At 45.4% G+C, this 20,003-nt stretch overlaps 1 protein-coding gene across 2 annotated transcripts in view; it reads left to right on the plus strand.

Moving 5' to 3' along the window:
- The window catches only part of DNAH9 (dynein axonemal heavy chain 9), a 515,733-nt gene that overhangs the window by 417,022 nt on the left and 78,708 nt on the right, over nt 1-20,003 (plus strand). For both annotated transcript variants that reach the window (XM_059732606.1, XM_059732607.1), the window contains one exon: nt 14,548-14,775. In XM_059732606.1, the coding sequence (XP_059588589.1) occupies nt 14,548-14,775 (228 nt within the window). The remainder of the gene's footprint in view (nt 1-14,547; nt 14,776-20,003) is intronic.

Here is a 20,003-nt window from a genome sequence, read left to right on the forward strand (position 1 = left end):
ATGCTGGGCCTGGGCCCACTCCCCGCCTTCTGCTTGGGGTCCAGGGCTACTCCCCCATTCCCCGCCACAGCAGCAGGGGGAGGGCAAGAGCATGTTCACGCCCGTTCCTCCCTTCTCGGGCCTGCTACCCACCCACACCAGGGCTGCAGCCACTCCCCCCCTGCCATTTGGGGTCCGGGCCCACTCCACAGTCTACTATGGGTTGGGAGGTGAAGACAGCTCCTTTCCCCTCCATGTTGGGCCTGCTCCTTCCCACACCATTGTCGCATCGGCTCTGCAGGTGGCAACGACAGAAGGGGGGGAGGGGTCGGCCAAGGCCAGCGCCAGTGGCCTCGCCCTGCCACAGTGTCCTGACCCCACTCCCCGCCCCCATGCCACCACTGCCACCATTACCTCCAAGAAGTGGGGTGGGGAGCAAGGCCAGCTTAGGTGGCCTCACCCCCCACCTCCGCTCCATCGTCGCCACCTGCAAGGAGCAGGGCTGGGGGGGAAGGCGAAGCCAGCTGTGCTGGCCTTGTCTCCCACTGCTCCGTCCCCTGTATCTCCACCATCAAGGTAGCAGGCTGCCACCTTTCTGAATACTTCTTCATGCTCGGATTGGCTATTTGTCAGACAGACAGACAGACTTAGGCTTTTGTAATATTAGAATATAAATAATAGGGGTGTATGAAGTAGGCCCTATTCAATTTGGATTCGGATTGCGGAATCCGAGCCTGGATCGGGGACAGTGATTCAATTTGTTGATTCAGATCACTGTCCTTGATTTGATTCAGCCAAATCTGAATCTGAAGATTCAATGCTGATTCAGAGAATCAGCAATTTGGACACAGACACAGCTTTAAAAGTTTTTTCTACATACCTTGAGGTAGCAGGCATGGCTCATGATCCCTGTGATGCTGGGGTGCATGGAGTGTCCCACAGGAATGTGGGGGGCCCTCCACGTGCTCGACAGTGAATATGGAAGTAGACTGGAAGTACTTCCGGTCCACTTGCGGGTCTCCCAGGGAGCACGCTGGGGGCTCCCCATGCCTCCCCAGGTCGGTGATCAGTCACGGGGGACCCTGGGTGCCTCACCCAGACCCAGGAGACACCAGTTGCTGAGCCAGGAGGGCACAGGGGGTTCCCCAGCACACTCCCCAGTGGATCCAGAGGTGGACCAGAAGTGCTTCTGGTCCATTTCTGGGTCTGCTGCTGAGCGTGCTGGGGAGCACCCCCGTGCTTCTATGAAACACTCCATGCGCCCCAGCACCAAAGCACTCATGAGCCCCTGTTGCCTAGAGGTATGTAGATAAAACATTTAAAGCTATGTTTATGTCCAAATCTGCAAGTCTTTCTGAATCTCTCTGAATTGATTTGGAGGGTTCCGATTCGATTTGGAGAGATTAAAGGGTCCTTTGATTCGATTTGGATTCAGAGATTCGGCCACCGAATTGGGCTGAATCTCTGCCGAATTGAATCATGGACTGAAGCTTCGCAGAGCCCTAATAAATAAGAAAGTGTCCACTACTGTGGAAAGTATTTGAAATGCAGCTGAAGTTTTACTAAAACTTTCATGCCATCAGTCTGACAAACCTAGTAAGTGTCTGAAACCATAGTCTTCTCTTGTCTATTTTCTTTACAGTACTTTTGAAGTAAAATGCAAGTTTATACAATCCATGTTTATCTTTGTAGCAAGACTATCCCAGCTCTGACACTGGCTTTATGTGTGTGATCTGTAGAAAGCCGCTCAGCCACTCTGTGCCTCTGGACATTGTATCCTCCTCGGAATGTGAATAATTTATATTGACCTACCTCACAGTGAGATCTACTAACCCATTTGTCAGTATTTGTGAATCTGAAATCCTTGATGGAAGGAGTATTATTGGATATTACTGATCTGTTTGTATTTAGATTAGATTTAGCCCAACTCATTTCTAGTATGAAACCCAATAAAAGTTTGACATTAGATATATGAATTCACTCATGTAAACTCATTTTCAGTGTTACTGTCACCTGTTCCATCTACAGTTGATTACTTCAAAGCTCTCTCTACCTCTATGTCCAGCAACTATGAAGATTAATGGCTACAGCATTGCAGATTCCTTGACTATTGGTGCAGTAGAATATATACAAACTTTATATATATATATATATATATATATCTTCCAATCTGTGGGACAAAACAGAGTAGCCTATCATATTAATAAAATAATTTGGGGAACTGGAAAGGGTTTGTGAGCAATGCCATTATTTATCTCTTCTACCCTAAACCAAGCAAGGTATCAAGCTCCTTCTAAGGGTTTTAAGTATTGACATTCTCCTCCATCAGCATCTCCTATGGTTGTTACAGCCATCAACAAAGTGTCTAAATGGACACTAAAGATGTACTAAGAGTGAGATTCATAGTTTCATAGCAGCTAGGGTCAGGAGGGACCTGAACAGATCATCTAGCCTGACCCCCTGCCACAGGCAGGAATGAATGCTGGGTTCACAAGACCCCAGACAGGTGATCGTCCAACCTCCTCTTGAATTTGCCCAAGGTAGGGGCGAGGACCACTTCCCTGGGAAGTTGGTTCCAGATTTTGGCCACCCTGTAAAATATTGCCTTCTGATTGCTAACCTAAACCTATTCTCCATCAGCTTATTACCATTGTTCCTTGTCACCCCAGGTGGTGCTGGGGAGAAAAGGGCTCTACCTATTTGCTGTTGATCTCCCCTGATGAGCTTGTAGGCAGCCACCAGGTCCCCCCTCAGCCTCCTTTTGCTGAGGCTGAACAGGTTCAGGTCCCTCAGTCTCTCCTAGTAGGGCCTGTCCTGCTGCCCTCTCACCAAGCAAGCGGCCCTCCTCCAAACCCTCTCCAGGCTGGCCACATCCCTTTTGAAGCGCGGTGCCCAGTACTGGATGCAGTACTCCAACTGCGGCCTGACCAAAGTCGCATAGAGGGGGAGTATCACCTCTCTGAACCGGCTTGAGATGCATCTTTGGATGCATGACAAGGTATGGCTGGCCTTGCTGGCTGTGGTCTGGCATTGGTGGCTCATGTTCATCTTGGAGTCAATAATGACTCCAAGATCCCTTTCCGCCTCTGTGCTTTCAAGAGGGGAACTCCCCAGCCTGTATGTATGCTGTGGATTCCTTCTCCCAAGGTGCAGCACCCTGCATTTGTCTACGTTGAACCCCATCCTATTCTCACCTGCCCACTTTTGTAGTCGGTCTAAATCTTTTTGCAGCCTCTCTCTCCCTTCAAGTATGTCCACCTTGCCCCACATCTTAGTGTCATCAGCAAACTTGGACAGCATGCTTTCCACCCCCTTGTCCAAGTTGCTGATGAAGATGTTAAACAGTGTGGGCCCAAGGACCGAGCCCTGGGGGACCCCACTGCTCACATCTCACCAGGTTGAGTACAACCTGTCCACCCCTACTCTCTGGGTGTGCCCCATCAAGCAATTTTTTACCCATCCAACTGTGTAGGCATCAATGCCATGGTCACTTAATTTATTGATGAGGATGGGGTGAGAGACAGTGTCAAAGGCCTTCTCAAAGTCTAGAAAGACTATGTCCATGGCAACACCATCATCCAAGGATTTAGTTACTCGGTCATAAAAGGCAATCATGTTGGTCAGGCAGGACCTGCCTTTGATGCACCCATGCTGGTTGCCCCTGAGCATGATCTCCCCTGCAGGCCCCGCATAGATGTGCTGCTTAATGATTCTCTCCAAGATCTTCTTGAGCACCGAGGTGAGTTTACAGGCCTGTAGTTACTTGGGTCCTCCTTCCTCCCTTTCTTGAAAATTGGGACCACATTAGCCAGTTTCCAATCCCCCGGCACCTGGCCACATGACCATGAATGCTCATACAGCCAGGCCAAGGGCTCCGCGATGACTCCTGCCAGCTCCCCCAACACCCTTTTTACAATTACAATTGTAAAATTACAATTACAATTTAAATTGACAATTACAATTTACAATTACAATTATCTTGAAGTGGGTACCTGTATTGTTGCTCTTTTGATTAAGACTCTGTATCAGACACCCATTTGTCTTTCATTCTGTCTCTTAGAGGTTGAAGAATTTGCAGTTTTTGAAGGCATGCTGCAGACTGTGTAAAGCTCTCACAAAAATGAGCTCAAAATTAAAGAAACATTTTCAGAGTATCTCACAACTAAATATTTGATATGGTTCAGAAAGGCAGGTTCCCCCAAGCTTACTTCCTAAGAAGAAAGATATTGTGGGGGGTCTACACAAGATGCTTTACTGCACAGCAGACTAATCTACACATGCACACCATTTAGTGTGTAGTAAATTAGTCCACCGCACAGTTAGCTATTACCTGGAAATACAGGTAGCAAACTTGTGTGTATAGATGCCAATCAAGAGCAAATATGCTACCAGTCAGAAGGGGGACAGCTCCCATCCTGCCCCCAGCTGTTTGGAGAAGCCCTGCTGGGCAAGGGTCTTGTCTCCATGTGCCCAGGGCCAGGAGAGCTCTGCAATGGCAGCTGTCTCACTGCCCCATACACATCAGGAACCTTCCTGATGTGTATGGGGCAAGGAGACAGCTGCCGCTGCAGCTGGCAGAGCTCACCTGGCCCCATACACATAGGGACTGGCCCTGAGCTCTGGGCTAGCACCCAGACCCCTGGGCTAGCACTCTGGAGAAGCCTGGAGCTCCCCCTGGCAGCTGAAGGGGGACATAGCAAGGTAAGCGCAGCCCTGTACCCAGCTGCTCCTGTTGAGTGCAGATTTGCTTCCAACAGGGAGCATATATGTTCTGTTAGTTTCTTCCACTTGTCTTGTCTGTCCTGTCTTCAGAGTTAGAACCACCTCTCATATATATCTACAAGACATAGCACAGTAAGGCTTCAGTCCCATTTGTTAGTAGCAGTAGTAGGAAGAGGAGGAGGAATAAGAAGAAAAACAGATGATATAACATTATCTATATAAATTAAGTCTGAACATTTCTTGTGTTGCAAGAATTGCTGGCTGAAATGCAGTGCCTTGTGCTATGTAGATTGGGTATGGATCCTATGGAGCTCATCTGGCTTTAAAATGGATCCTTTATTATCTTCTCCAGTTCTTTTCCCACAGAAATCCTCCTAGCATGTATATATGAAACCAGGCTTTGCAAAGGTATTAGTAGGTAGTGAAGTTTGTTAGATGCCCCCAGAACTACCATGTCTTAAATCAGTTTTCTCAGTCCTTTGACCATATCAGTCTACTGATAAAAGAGAAAATAGCTTTCATAATTCATTTAGACTTTAAATACACCTTTGAAGAATTCTACTTGGAGGGGCTATTAAGAAAAACTTCAAAGTTCTTGAAATAAGAGTTAAAGAGTTAAAGTACTGTTATGGGTCAGAAACTAGCTAAGAAAAGGATGGGTTGTCTATACTGCAGGTAAGATCACAGCATGTGTACACATGTTTGAGCTGGCTCTAATTTGGCTAGCTCTGGTACCAACCACAGTGAATCTGAAGAATCATGGGCTTCAGCTTGGGGTATAAAGGGCCACCCAGGACTATAAGTGTAGTGATAATTGGGTTCAGTAAACACAGACATACATGAATGAGAAGAACTAAACTACAAACTTTAATTCTAGAGCAGTAGGCTAACCTCTGAAAACCATTTGTCTTTAATTCCGTAACTGAGGAATCATGTCCCAATTCCCAACTCTTCTAAATTAGGATGCATCTCTAAATTATAACTTTGATCACTACACATCTTCCCACTTAACAATAACTACAAAAAAAAATCAATTAGCACCTATCTGCAGAGGAGAGGTTACTAGCATGTCATTCTGAACTGGCTACATGGTAGGACCCAGAGAGTTCTCATGAATGGATCTGTCTCGTCCCAGTGCAAAGTGGCCAGTGGTGTCCCTCAGGGGTCTGTGCTTGGACCAGTGCTTTTTAACATATTTATCAATGATTGGATGTGTGAGTGAAAAGCTTGCTGGGCAGGTTTGCGGATGACACCAAGTTATGGGGCAGTGTGGTCATGCCAGATGATAGGTTGCAGATACAGACAGGCATGGACAGGCACGAGAGTTGGGCAGAACAGAACCAGATGAAGTTTAACACTTCCAAGTGTAAGGTGCTCCATCTGGGAGCAAACAATCCTCAACATACATATAAGCTCAGTGGTGACAACTTGACTTGCACCGTGGCTGAAAGGGACATGGGGATAATGATCAACCATCATATGAATATGAGCCATCAGTGCAAGGCAGTGGTCAGCAGGACAAACAGCATGCTGGCATGCATCAACCGATGCACCTCATGTAAAATTAAGGAAGTGATACTCCTGCTGTATTCAGCAATGGTGAGACCACAGTTGGAGTACTGCATCCAGTTCAGGGCACCGCACTTCAATAAGGACGTGGAAGAAACTTGAGAGGGTCCAGAAAAGACTAAATTAGGATGCATCTGTAAATTATAACTTTGATCACTACACATCTTCCCACTTAACAAAACTACAAAAAAAATCAATAAGCACCCATCTGCAGAGGAGAGGTTACTAGCATGTCATTCTGACCTGGCTACATGGTAGGACCCAGAGAGTTCTCATGAACAGATCTGTGTCGTCCTGGAGCAAAGTGGCCAGTGGTGTCCCTCAGGGCCCCTCCCCATGCGCTCCCCTGCGGATCCGGAAGTGGAGACACTTCCAGGTCTGCTGCCAAGCATCCTGGGGAGCCCCCTGCGCTTCTGTGGGACACTCCATCCACCCTAGCACTGCAGTATTCATGAGCCATCTGCTACCTAGAGGTATATAGAAAAAACATTTAAAGCTGTCTCTATGTCCGAATCGCTGAATCTTTCTGAATCTCTCTGAATTGATTTGGAGGGTTCTGATTCAGTTCAGAGAGATTAAAGGGTTCTCTGATTCAATTCAGATTTAGAGATTTGGCCACCAAATTGGGCTGAATCTCTGCCGAATTGAATCAGGGACTGAAGCTTCACACAGGCCTGCTGAGGAGCTGACTTACTGATGATCTGGTACTTTTTTCAACTTAATGTAGGAACAGTTGGTTAAGAATAGCCCATGTCTACCTTTTCTTTTAGGTCTTGAGAGCTCTCTGGGAGTGCTCATTGATCCCAACAATTACCCCTTAAAAATTATCCCTAGCCTTTAAAAATTATCCCTTCTGTTATTGAAAATTCATGCCTATAGTAATAATCTGTTAAAAGCTCTACTGCAGTCACTTTTGTCTTCTGGCCCCTCTAACTATCATTTCTTTCAGGAGTCCCAATGAATTATCTTTCACTCTTTCTGGTTTTATTTGCTGCAGTTTCCTATCTGTGACTTGATAATTAAATCTACATAGACTTGCAGCTCTGTCTTAAATGTATTTTCTGGTTCCACAGACGCATATATATCTCTAAAGAATGCATTTACACTAAAGCTAAACTTAGGTAATTTACAGCTAAATCATACATTCACAGCTTGAGCATCATTCTTTGAATCCTCAAAGTACAATTATTTAATGGCTTGCTAAACAGTTTCCACATACGGAGTCTGACCATAGATATATTGATTAAATCTCCCACAGGCAAACAGTATTCCTAGTAACCCCTTCTCAACCTGTACTTATCTGGTTTCTGACTCTGTCATCCATCTGGATGCATAGGCCACTGATTGCCAATAATCAGGATCATACTTTTGAAAAATTGCTATACCAACCCTCAACTATGAGACATCCACTAAAATTTTTATAGGTTTTCCAGGAGTACAAAATTTAAGATGGGCTCTTGCATCAACTCTTGTTTCAAGGCAGCCCATCATTCCTCCTGTCCATCACTCCAGCAATATTTATTTTCATTCTCAGAGTATCCTCAATGACATTGTATTTGCTGACAAATTAGATATACATTTGCCCAGATCAGCCGATGCCTTCATGGTTTCTGCTGCCTTGCAAATTTGGATAGTCTTTTCTAGGAACAAGTCTCCTTCTTACAAGAGACTTTTTTGTAACACAGTGCCTGCAATACCACAAATAATCCTTTTTTTTTTTTCCCTCCCCCCCCACCCTTTTTACCCTGAGGAAGCTTGAAGCTACATTTCTCTTGACTTCCTAGCATAGTGCTCAAACTACTATATCACAGGTCAGGCACCTCTCTGGTACTCTTTTTGCAACTGTTTCTTACATTAACTACTCATTGGATGAAATGGTTGGAAAACAATGCAGCCCAGACATTTTTGTCTTCCTGGGAGCAAAGATCCAGGCTATCACTCAGGTTCTGCTCCAGGTCACCAGCCATCTCACTGACACACAAACTCTCAGGCTTGTACTTATCCTCCTGGGTTTATATCTCTTCTTTTCTGGGTTACCTGGAGGTGGGGAGGTCAGCTTCAAAAGGTGAAACAAAGAAGGGGTGGATTAAAACCTAATCTTTGGGGTGGCAGTTGGAGAACTATGCTGGGAAGACAGATGCAAGTGTAAACCCCCTCTGTAGATGGGGAACCTAGAACATACCTTTCAGCTTCTTAAGTGAGTTCCTTTATCACTCAACAACTGGGTTGAATCCAGAAGACCCTTTCTGCTGCTACCCTCTGTCATGCATTCCAGGCCTTAGATCAGAGGTGGGCAGTTATTTTGGCTGGAGGGCCACTTAATGAGTTTTGGTGAGCTGTTGAGGGCCGCACACCTAAAATCTTTCAGAAGATATCATTTTAACAAGTTAAAGATAAAAAACAAATCATATATTAAAAATCAAACATTACTATAACATGTTTTAATTTTATCTCAAAAAATATTTTGTCCTAATTTATGTGGGGTTTTTTAGTAACGTACAAAGAGGTGATTGCATAATATCTCAAAATATAATGTCTTACTCTTGTATATTGTGTGTAGGTGTATGGAGAGCTGTATATGGGAGGCCTGGGGGGGGAGGGGAGGTGTGTGGGGTGGGTGTATGGGGGATGCGGGGTGGTGTGCATGCACTAGGTCCTGGAAGCTGGCCAGGGATGGGGGAGAGAGAGTGGAAGAGCCAGGGGTTGCATGCAGTAGAGCTGTACCAGATGATGCAGTTACAGGTGCTGGTGCAGTTCCCCCTACAATCTGGCTCATGGCTACCCCTGTGGCACTCTGCATGGGGCTAAGCCCCATCAGCTTCCACCCAGGATAACCTGCATTGTGCACCAACTACCTGCACTAGCCAGGCCTAGCCCTGGCCCTGGCCCTGGCCCTGGCTCTGGCCCTAGCTCCGCTTTCTGGTGGGGTTGCCTTCCACCCACTTGGCTAGCAGCCCACAGGTTGCTGTTCATTGTGCCAGGTGGGCAGAATGAGTGGAAAGCAGTTTGCAGCTAGAGCTGGAGCCCCACACACTGGGGTAGGAGCCGCCTGGCTGCAGTTTCTGCCCCTCCTCCCCCCACTTCCCCACTATACCTGGAGTGTAGCAGGAGGAGGAGCAGCTGGAGGTATGAGGAGCCAAGCAGTACCTGGGCAGCTGCAGCTGCACTTAAAGCAGCCCCACTGGAAAGCTGTGTGTGCTGGCCAAGGGTCAGGGTAGGAGGGGAAGACTGCATGGGCTGCCCCAGGCAGGAGCGGGTGGGGCTCAGCCCTATGCATTGGGCTGTGGGGCCATATTTTGCTCACCCCTGTTTTAGATGTTAGTACGCATCCACAAAAGGTGTACATACATACCAGGATATTGTGTGGGCCGGGGGTGAGCCGGGCCCGTCTTTGCGCACGCGGGCTGTGGCCAGCAGCCCAGGCACATGGGGCCGGAGAAGACCGGGGGCGAGCTAGAATTAGTCACGGACGCGTAGTGGTTGATTTAAAGATTATTTACTTACACCAAAGATGGTCGTGGTGTAGGCTGGACAGTTTCCAGGTTCAGCTCCGCTTAAATCCTCGTTAGAGGACTACAACAAATTCGTTCTAGCCCCGGAGTTGCTGAAGCTCCGTGGGTTCGGTTCGGTTCTCTCCCACGGAGTTGTTAAAGCTCCGTGGGTTCGTATCTTTAAGATGCAGGAAGGGATACGTCTAGGAATTTATCGGCGACGGGGAGAGGCTAGAGGCTGTTTGTTCTTTTCCCCGGAGTTGTTGAAGCTCCGCGGGTTCGGTTATCAGACCTCTATTGCCTTTTAAGAAAAGCGTTGGGTCCGAAAGGATCCGTAGCGCTTAGAGATCTTCACGCTCTCCCCCTCGAACTCCAATTGCTCTCTCTCCGACTTGGGCGGAAACCACCCAAGCCCTTTATACGGCCAGCAAGCCAATTGCTAGCCGCCATGTGTGCATGTATTAGAATCGGCCAATAATGTGGCACGAATCTTCATACAAATGGCGGGAACTCCTTGCACCGTGCATTTCTTGGATGCAAAAGAAATGCACCATGCAAAGAAAGCTTCAAATTGGCGGGAAATTCTCTGTTGCACCAGGGTTCTCTTCTGCAGCAGAAAACTCCACCGTGCAAGGAAGCTGCAATTTAGCGGGAAAAATAATTTAGCAGTGCTGAAGCACACACAAACAAAAAATCACAACTTTAGGTTGTGACAGATATATGCCTGAACAGTGCATATCCTAATGTGCTTGTTCTGTCAATATGCATATACAGCAGGGGTAATAGAGTTGCTATCTGTGTGTAAATGTGATTTTGGCACTTACACGGCTAAAAACTGTCACTTAGATGTGCATAGGGAAATAAACTTCCACCTCAGTCCTGACTTATTCAAAGAATCTTTCATGGGTTTCAAAATCTGGTGGAGAAAAATACATATTGTAAAGCTATGAAATACCTTTATAAACCTCAGATGGTTCTATGACTTACAGAAGTGAAAAAGATTGAAAACTGGTGCAACATACACTATGAAAAGTATAACTGAATATGTTTCCTCCTGGCTGCTGGGAAAGGCTCGTGCTTTGGAACAGTTTCCAAATTTCCCTTGAGAGTTATAAATCACCTTTTGCAAACCTCTTTTTCTATGAAAAGGTGCCATATTTTATGAAAAATACTTATTTACTTATTTCTTTTGTGGGAGTGTTCTTCTGACCAAGGCTATGAATTCTTAATGTTAACAAATGTTCTACTGCTTGCAATCTTTGTTCGCCTCCTTTAATGTAACTTTTAATAATTATAACAAGAAAGAAAAATTAGCAATAGAATTTCTGGAGTCTTTTTCCCCTACAATAAAACTCAATTATGCATCAGATCAGAAATGTTCCATATATCAGTACTGAAAAGGATAGGAAGTATTGATAGTGACATTAACACAAAGTAAATAAAAAAAATGTTCAACTTTATTTTTTAATGATTTTAAACTTCATGATTTGTATATTAAAACCCTTACATTCATAAGGGTTCAAACCATTTTATTTTGAAATTTAAGGCAAAATATATTGTTTTTCTTTTTCTAGTGCAACATTTCCATAAAATATTAGCTCTTTATGAATGTACATTGTTTTCTTAATTCCTGTTTTATTACTGGACTAATATTATTAGAATCTGTTGATAACCTGAATTCAGTGAGAATCCCTTGTTATTTTGGACCCTGACTCAGTGAAAAACAGCTGCTGCATAAACTTTCAAGATACATATAGTTGCATTGTCTACTGTATTAATCATTGTTCTAACTCATATGAAAAATACATTCCCCACCTCCTCCCTCATAACACAGTTCCTTTGTTAAGGCATCTTCTACCATGATTGGATCCAGGATTCACTAAAGGAGGATGTGGCACACCACCCCTCAGAACATGGTGGGATGGGGTAAGGTGTGGCTGGTCAGACACAGGGGAGCTGTGACTATGCTTTTAAAAACTGATCTCGAGTGTTTTGTTACCTCCAAAGACTTTTTAGGGTTCTCTCATACAGCAAGCTTTGCATGCATTTTAGCTAGGAAAGTGCCACTATAAAGTCCACTGTGTTGCAGACAAAGGCATTGAACTTTTTAAAACCAGGCTGCTTGGGGTTTTGGGTTGAATGGCTTCAGAAACAGACTGAATTCTTACTTTGAAGGCAACAAGTGTTTTGTACTCCAGTTCTATTTGCAAAGTATACTGACTTTTAACATTCTGTACATTCTCAGTGCAGCTTTTGTTCCTATATACTGGTAATGTGGTCTCAGTACAAAAAGATACACAAAAAGACTGTGTTAAAATGTTGCATCCCTGTGGTCACAGAGCCAGCATCCCTGTGGCCATGGAGCCAGTTCTCAGAACTCCTTGCTGGTGAGAGCTGGGAAGCTTGTTCCCCACCCAGCTCTGGGAGCAGGGAGCAGGGGGAGGGCGGGAACAAGCTCCCCAGCCTGTTTCCCCCCCCAGCTCTGCACTCATGGAGCTGAGCAGGAAACAAGCTCCCCAGCCCCGATCCTGCATGCCCAGGTGGGGACCCCCTACCATTGCGGAGCAGGGGCTGGGGACAAACTCCCCAGCCCTGACTCCATGATTGCATTTGCGATCATGGAGCAGGGGCTGGGAGCTCCTACATGGGGACAGTTCCCCATCAAACCTGGAGCTGACTGGGACCTGCCCCTGACTGGGACAGTTTCCACCCATCCCCAGGCTACATGGGGAAGCATGTGAAGCCTGGAGATGGCTGAGGACTGTCCTGTTTCAGGCAGCCCCCAGCCAGCTCTGGGCTGCACATGCAGACTTCCCTGTGCAGCCGGGGGCTGGCTGGGAACTGTCCCAGTCAGGGACAAGTACCAGTCCCTTGCCCCATTTGGGTGATCAAGGCACAGGGCTTGGAAACAGCCACAGGGGTTGGGTAGGTCCCAGCCCCCTGCCCCGATCTGCTGGTGGGGCAGCCAGCAGTGAACTAGCTGCTGGCTGCCCCACTGATGGATCGGGGCAGGGGGCTGGGACCTGCCTCTTTCCTACAACTCTTTCCAAGCCCGATGTCTGTGATCGGGGAGCCAAGGCCAGGAGCTCCTTACTGCCGGGGCAGGGGTACGCTGTCCCTTCCCTAGCAGCAGGCAACCCCCTGGGGCCCGGAGACAGCTGTCTCCTGGCCCAATGCTCCCTGTGAGTCCCTGGGCTAGCACCCAGGGGGATCCTGGATCCCCGCCCCCCACCAGTGGCATTAGGGTCCCATTTCAGGGCTGCAGGGACCTGGGAGCAAATCTTCCTAATCCTGCATGTGTAGACACCTACCCAAAAACCCTTGCTGAGAGCATCTACACAAGACGCTACGTTGCAGTAGCAACGCGCTACAGTGACATAGCATCGGCAGGCACAAACCATGATGCTGCAGCTGCGTTGGTGTAGCAATGTGTTCCTTTGCTATAGTGTGTTGCTATGGCAATGTAGCACAGTGTAGTATAGGCTATTGCTTTCCCATTAATTAGTACTTCCAAAAGGAATTACTAAATGACGGTGCAGTAACAATGGTGCCTTAGGGACACATGTAGATGCACCCACTGTGCAGTAGCTTACTGTACAGTAAATCTAGGCTGGAGTAAATACATGTGTAGACGTGCGCTGTAAGGAGGAACCTACTCACTGCCACTGTTGTCCCTGGCCAAATGTGGAACCCAGCACAGATGCTTCCTCCCGCCTGTCAGGGTTCCCAAGAGCATCATGCCTAGTGAGTATATGCAGGCATGGGAGGGCAAAAGGGGAGGGGATGTGCCCTGAGCATGAGTGAGGAAGGAGAGGGGCATTCTTACTTTCTTTGAGACTTAAATCCTGGATTGCTCCTATGATATGGTCTGTCCACCTGGGTTGGGGGAAGAGTGGGAGGAGGCTGGGAGTGTAGAGGTGCCACTACCCCTGTGGTGTTCGTTGGTGCTTCTGCACACCCCTTTGTAAAATCCTGTATCTGCTTCTGGTAGAGGTACATCAGATTTATACCACTATAACCAAGAGCACACCTGTATATAAGTTTAGATACATGCAATGTATAACATCACCCTTAGCTGGAGAAAGTGAAAGGATCCTTGCTTTAAGTTTGAAAAGACAGACTTATGACCTAACCTGTTGTGACTTACTTTCCTTCCTGCCTCACATGTGGTATATGAGGTTCCACAAGCCAACGACTTCTATCTCTTTAAACAGTGGCACCAGCAAACAGCAACTGGACTCTCCTCCTGGCCCTCTTTGTCCCTTGCCATCCCAGGCCTGCTCTGCACTGGCTCAAATTACTACTGCCCCAGGTGCCCATGTAGATTCTGTACCCAGGAGTAGTTTACTCTGGCTCAAACTACTCCAGAGTTTATTATTTCACATTAATTGCATGTGTAGACATGCCCGCTGATATTAAGGGTGATCATTGTTATTATACTAAAAACAATTAAGCATGTTCATTTCAGATCACTTAGTAAATTTGCTACTCCAACAGCCATACAGTATTGTACTAAACATCAAGTTATTATCCCTAAGAAAACACAGCCTCAGAATTGTTTCCCTAATTGGTAGTTACTTGTCATGATTATTTTGAATTGCAAATCTTCATCCTTTATATGCAGTACATGTTTGTGCATATGAATTACACTCTCGAGAACTATTAGAAAAGGTATAAACTTATACAGCCTGAAGCATGGGCTTTAACTCATCTGTACAATATAGTTGACTGTTCACTATGGATGTAAATGACAGCAGTTAAAGCATTGTCCATTTTTTCCTGCTAGAATATCCATCTGGTGGCCAAATGGCTGAGTTCTCTCGAGAAAAAACTTGAGCAGCATAGTGAAGGCAGCCATCAAGAATTTCGTGTTTTCATTAGTGCCGAGCCTGCACCTTCAGCTGACAGCCACATTATTCCCCAAGGAATCCTGGAGAATTCCATCAAAATCACTAACGAACCCCCGACAGGGATGCATGCCAACCTTCACAAGGCCCTTGATAACTTCAACCAGGTATGTCAACATCTCATATGAAGTTCTGGCTCCCCTCATGTGGCTGCTATAGTAACCAGACAGGCTACCAAATCAGTTAGGAACTACAGTATCCAGATAAGCAGTTCTGGGTGTGTATGGAATAGTTGCACATTCTATTATGAGGAGCCCACAGAAAATACCACTTGTGGAATGCAAGCCTCTCACAGTGCCAAAGCTTTATGGACCTTGTACAAGAACTGTGTCCACTGGGACTGCACAAAACCCATTTCATAGCATCAGATATTCATGAATGAAGCTATCAAGGGTCAGGTGACCTAAAGCTGCTTGGGTTCTTCTATTTCTACAGCAGACTTCTGGATCCCATGACCATTGTTCTGTGCCCATACTTTTTGTAGGTTTTTTACATCAGATTTTTTGGTTTAAGTGACAATTTTTAGGAATCTTACTTTTGTTCAGATAGTATTGAAGCATTTTAAAAATGTTTTGAATCCATTTTTATGTCATTGTGCAGTTGTATTCAGGCACCAACTGTGCCTTAAGATCAGGAGCATCTTGGCTTACCCAACCCCAGATGTGGAAAATAGGCATTATTTGCGTCCTTATCCCCTACCATTACCTGGAGTAAGATGCCCAATCCCATTGTTCCCTGGCCAGGGCCATACTCCAGCTCAGGTATAAAAAACATTTGGTTTGCAGGCTGGATTCAGCCCATGGAGCTATGTCACTTGGCCTATGGGTTCTTAGAGGAGTTGGGAATTCAGGGGAGGGGCAAGTGTAGGGTGGAGCCTACTATTGGGGGTGTCAGTGGTACATACTAACTCTTTACATGCATATTCACACATCTACAATACAGTAGTGAAGGCACAGGAATGTGGCTAGAAAACTGTCATTTAGGTACACAAAGGGAGCTAGGGAAGAATGCCACTCTGTGAGTTACATTAGCTGGTTGCTAATGATTCTATAGAAAGTAATCTTTGCTTTGAACTGGTACTGTAATTATTCTATTTCAGAGTAATAGTGACAGCAGTGCAATTGCCAGAGCTTCTGGATGACAGGTTAAGTCAAGGTCTTGATGCTAATGTATATGAAAAATCCCATGGCACCTGTCCTAGGGACAAGGAGCTTTATCTTACCTTAGCAAGGTTCCTGTGTGACTAGCTACATTCCATTTCCCTAATATCCACATTATCTTTCTCAATTATAACTGGATAGTGTAGCTGGTACATAACGGCTGCCTTGGTTCCAACTCGGAAATTGTCAGGAAGTTATCTTTACAGATGCAGAGCTCTCATAGCTAGAGTTCAGATGGTTGAAGTAGGTGTGACAAAAACTCCTGAAACCACATTGGTCCATTTGCCTGTTTCTGTGCATGCCAGAGTGCTAGTTGCAATGCCCTTGACATCGATGTTCTCCTTTATTTATATGGTTCTGTTCACCAAGAATAAAGCATCTGCATAGCATGATGGGTTCTGTCTTCCAACATGTCTCTTTATACAGCCAGTGAGGGCCAGCTGGAGTATTGCCTATGTACCATGGAAACCATTCTTTTTCAGGAGGGGAGAGGGAGATGTCCCTCCCTCCTGGTCAATTACATTTGTATCCTGATCGATGCTCTTCTTTTAAAGAAACTCCATTGTAAGTACCAAAATCTCTGAGCAGGCACAGTGGTGAGGCAACAGATAATGATTAATGCTAATAATCACAGAAGATCATTCCATTTTTATCTAGTGTTATTCATCATCTTGAATTTAACAAAAACTGCCATAAAGCCTTCAGCTAAAGTAATGTATTCCATCCTGCTGCTGCTCATTTCAATCAGCTAGTAATTAATCTTTTATAAATTGCTAAAGTATTCTAAAATATCTCATAGAATCTTGCAGTTTTGGGGAGTAGCACCTTTACATTTCATTTTACTTCCTTTGTACTGGATTCTTGCTCAATGTATGGAATAGACATTTAAATTTAGCTTGTGACTAAAAGTCACAAAAGAACCTTATTATGGCATCTGGAGAATATGGTTCTAAATTTGTAGCTAAAGAAAAATATAAAATTAAGCAGAAGCTAAATGAGACTATGAGCTGTATTGTTTTTCAATTTGTATTGTTTAAAAGTCCCCAAGACATCAAAGGGGGGAATAAGCTCAACGCCTATTTCATCCACATTCTTGGTGGGACAGTTCCACTCAGCTGGTGGCATCAGCTGAGGTATCAATCCTGCTGGAGCTTAACTGGCTGGCCCTGCTTCTTAAATTGGGGGGCGGTGGGGAGGGAGGCACTACATCCTACAGCTAGGGGATTAACAGAGCAGCTTACTTAATGTAACTGCCTATGTATTCCCTGTGAAAATACTATTCTTATCAGTATTTTCAAGGAAAAAATGTTTTATTTCTTTATTCTGCCTTCCAAAAACAAGGTGCATGTCTTATTTGTGGGATGAGTAGGAGTGGAGAGAGGAGGGAACATGGTATGTGACAAATTACAGTAAAATGTTGATTGAGTTCCTAACTTGAGGGGAGAAATACTTCCTATTTCAGGAAATTAAGCATGTGAGTTGGGGATTATACATCTTTGATCTTGTCCTGACCAACAGAGAAGAATTGGAGGATATAAAGGTGAGGGGAGGCTTGGGAGGAAGTGACTGTGATAAGATAGAATTCATGATTCTGAGGAAGGGAAAATATGAGGTAAGAAAAACTAAGACACTAGATTTCAAAAGGTCAGATTTCCATCAACCAAGGAGATAGTAGGCAAGGTGCCATGGGAGGACAGACTGAAGGTTAAAAGCCCCCAAGAAGGCTAGCAACTTCTAAAGGTCACAGTACTGGAAGCCCAACAAGAAACTACTCCAACATAGTGAAAGCATAAAAAGAAAGGCAAGAGACTGTGCAAGGAGCTTCTAGGCTGCCTCAAAAGCAAAAAACAAATCACACAAGCAATGGAAACATGGGAAAGACACCATGGAAGCAGACTAGGAAATAACAAGAACAAAATTAGGAAGGCAGAAGTAAAAAAGAGCAACATGTGAAGAAGGAAATCAAGGACAAGAAGTGGTTCATTAAATATGTTAGCCCGGAAAAAAAGATCAAGCAAGCTATGGGTCCACTGATAAATAATCGGGGTGATCTCTTAACAGAAGTTGCAAAAAGGGTCAACAGGAGCTTTGACTCTGTCATCACCAAAAGTAAAATGCAACTAATAAGGATTATTTGGATAAGGAAGGGGACAAGCTTAAGGTAGAGATAACAGAAGAAATGGTCTGAGACCTTTGGATAAGCTTGAATGCATTCATGTTAGAGTGGCCTGATGAAGTTCATTCCAGAGAACTGAAAATCTCTAAGTAAATAACTAGAGGATCTTATTAAGGGGAAACAATAGAGAAAGTTTTAGCAATATTCTCAGGGGGAAGATAGGACTATCAGTTAGGGCTTTGTTACATGTACATTTTAGGCAGCTCAACAACCTCTTAATCCCAGGCCTGTCCAGATTGGGCAGCATTCCCCCACTACCACCTCTCCCGCATTGGCCTGGATAAGGATTATGGTCCCTACCACCATCCCCCATCAGCTGAATAGAACGACTTCCTCCCACCCATCCCTCAGATTGGGCCTACCATCCCCCACACACCTAGCACCCCAGATCCCTGCTCACTCCCACCTGCCCTCCGATGCCTGTCAACGTTGTCCTGAGGGAGCAGCTAGGGAAGGGAAACCTATCTGGCTGGCCAGCACCACTGCCACTCTCTGGGCTTGGCTCAGTCCAGAGAACAGCTGTGGCAGCAGAGGTGATTGGGCAGGTGGGTTCCTCTTCTCTCCCTGCTCCTCTGGGATAGTGTCAGCAGCCACAAGTAAGCTGGGGAGATGGTCTCAGCTGAGCCATGAGGGCCAGGGATGCAAGAAGGAAGTCCCATGGTTGGGGTGAACAGGAGGGTGGGGAACCTGAGGGATGGGGAGAGCCCTGGGAGGTAATGAGCAGAAGGGGAGCCTGAAATGGGAGGGGAAGGGAGTAGGGGAGGATTTTTACCTCAAAGCCCCTGCTCACCTGAATGTGTGACTGCTCTGAAATCAAGCTAACACTAACACTAATTACCACTTTGACAAGCATAATTATAATGTATAACAAGACCCTTAGATGCATCATTTGTTTGTATACTAATATAAGAAACATGGGGAATAAGCAGGAAGAAGTTGTTGTCCTAGTGCAATCAAAGAATCATAGAAAATCAGGGTTGGAAGGTACTTCAAGATTTCATCTATTCCAACCGCCTGCTCAAAGCACGACCACCCCAACTAGATCATCCCAGCCAGTGCTTTGTCTAGCCAGATCTTAAAACCCTCTATAGATAGAGTCCACAACATCTCTGAGTAACCTGTTCCAGTGATTTACTATCCTCCTAATGAGAGAGTTGTTCTTAATATCTAACTATCTCTTACTTTTGACATTCTTCTTGCTGTAACTTGAGACCATTGCTCCTTGTTCTCTCACCTGCCACCACTGAGAACAGTCTAGCTCCATCCTCTTTGGAACCATCCTTCAGGTAGTTGAAGGCTGCTATTAAATCCCCTCTCAGTCTTCTCTTCTGCAGACTAAATGAACCCAGTTCCCTCAGTTTCTCCTCAGAAGTCATGTTTCCCAGCCCCATAACCACTTTCACTCTCTACCGGACTCTCCAATTTGTCTACATCCTTTCTGTAGCAGGAGGCCCAAAACTGAACACAGTTCTTCAGATGTGACCTCACCAGTGCTGAATAGAGGGGAATAATCATTTCCCTCAATATGCTGGCAACTGTCCTGCTAATGTAGCCCAGTATGCCGTTAGTCTTATTTGCAACAAGGGTACACTGTTGGCTTCTATTCAGCTTATTGTCCACTGTGACCCCCAGGTCCTTTTCTGTAGAGCTGCTGCTTAGCCTGTCAGTCCCCAGCCTGCATGGGATTGTTGTATCCTAAATGCAGGACTTTACACTTTGTCCTCATGAGATTTCTTTTGGTCCAATGCTTTAATTAATGTTGAGATTTTTCAGAATCCTAGCATTACTCTCCAGACTATCTACTACTAAACTATAAGTAGAATTCAAATCACAGGCTGAATCAAAGATCAGGAATTAAGGATCAAAATACCAAAGCCAAGGGTATTTTCTAAATAGCCAGAGTCCAGAAACTCAGCTGAGCACAGTCAAGAAGGAGAAAACTAGAGAAAGGTTTAGTAGAACAGACATTCAGAAGACCTCTTGGCTGGCCTGCAACATG

This window comes from Alligator mississippiensis, chromosome 8, assembly GCF_030867095.1.
Source record: "Alligator mississippiensis isolate rAllMis1 chromosome 8, rAllMis1, whole genome shotgun sequence".
NCBI lineage: Eukaryota > Metazoa > Chordata > Crocodylia > Alligatoridae > Alligator > Alligator mississippiensis.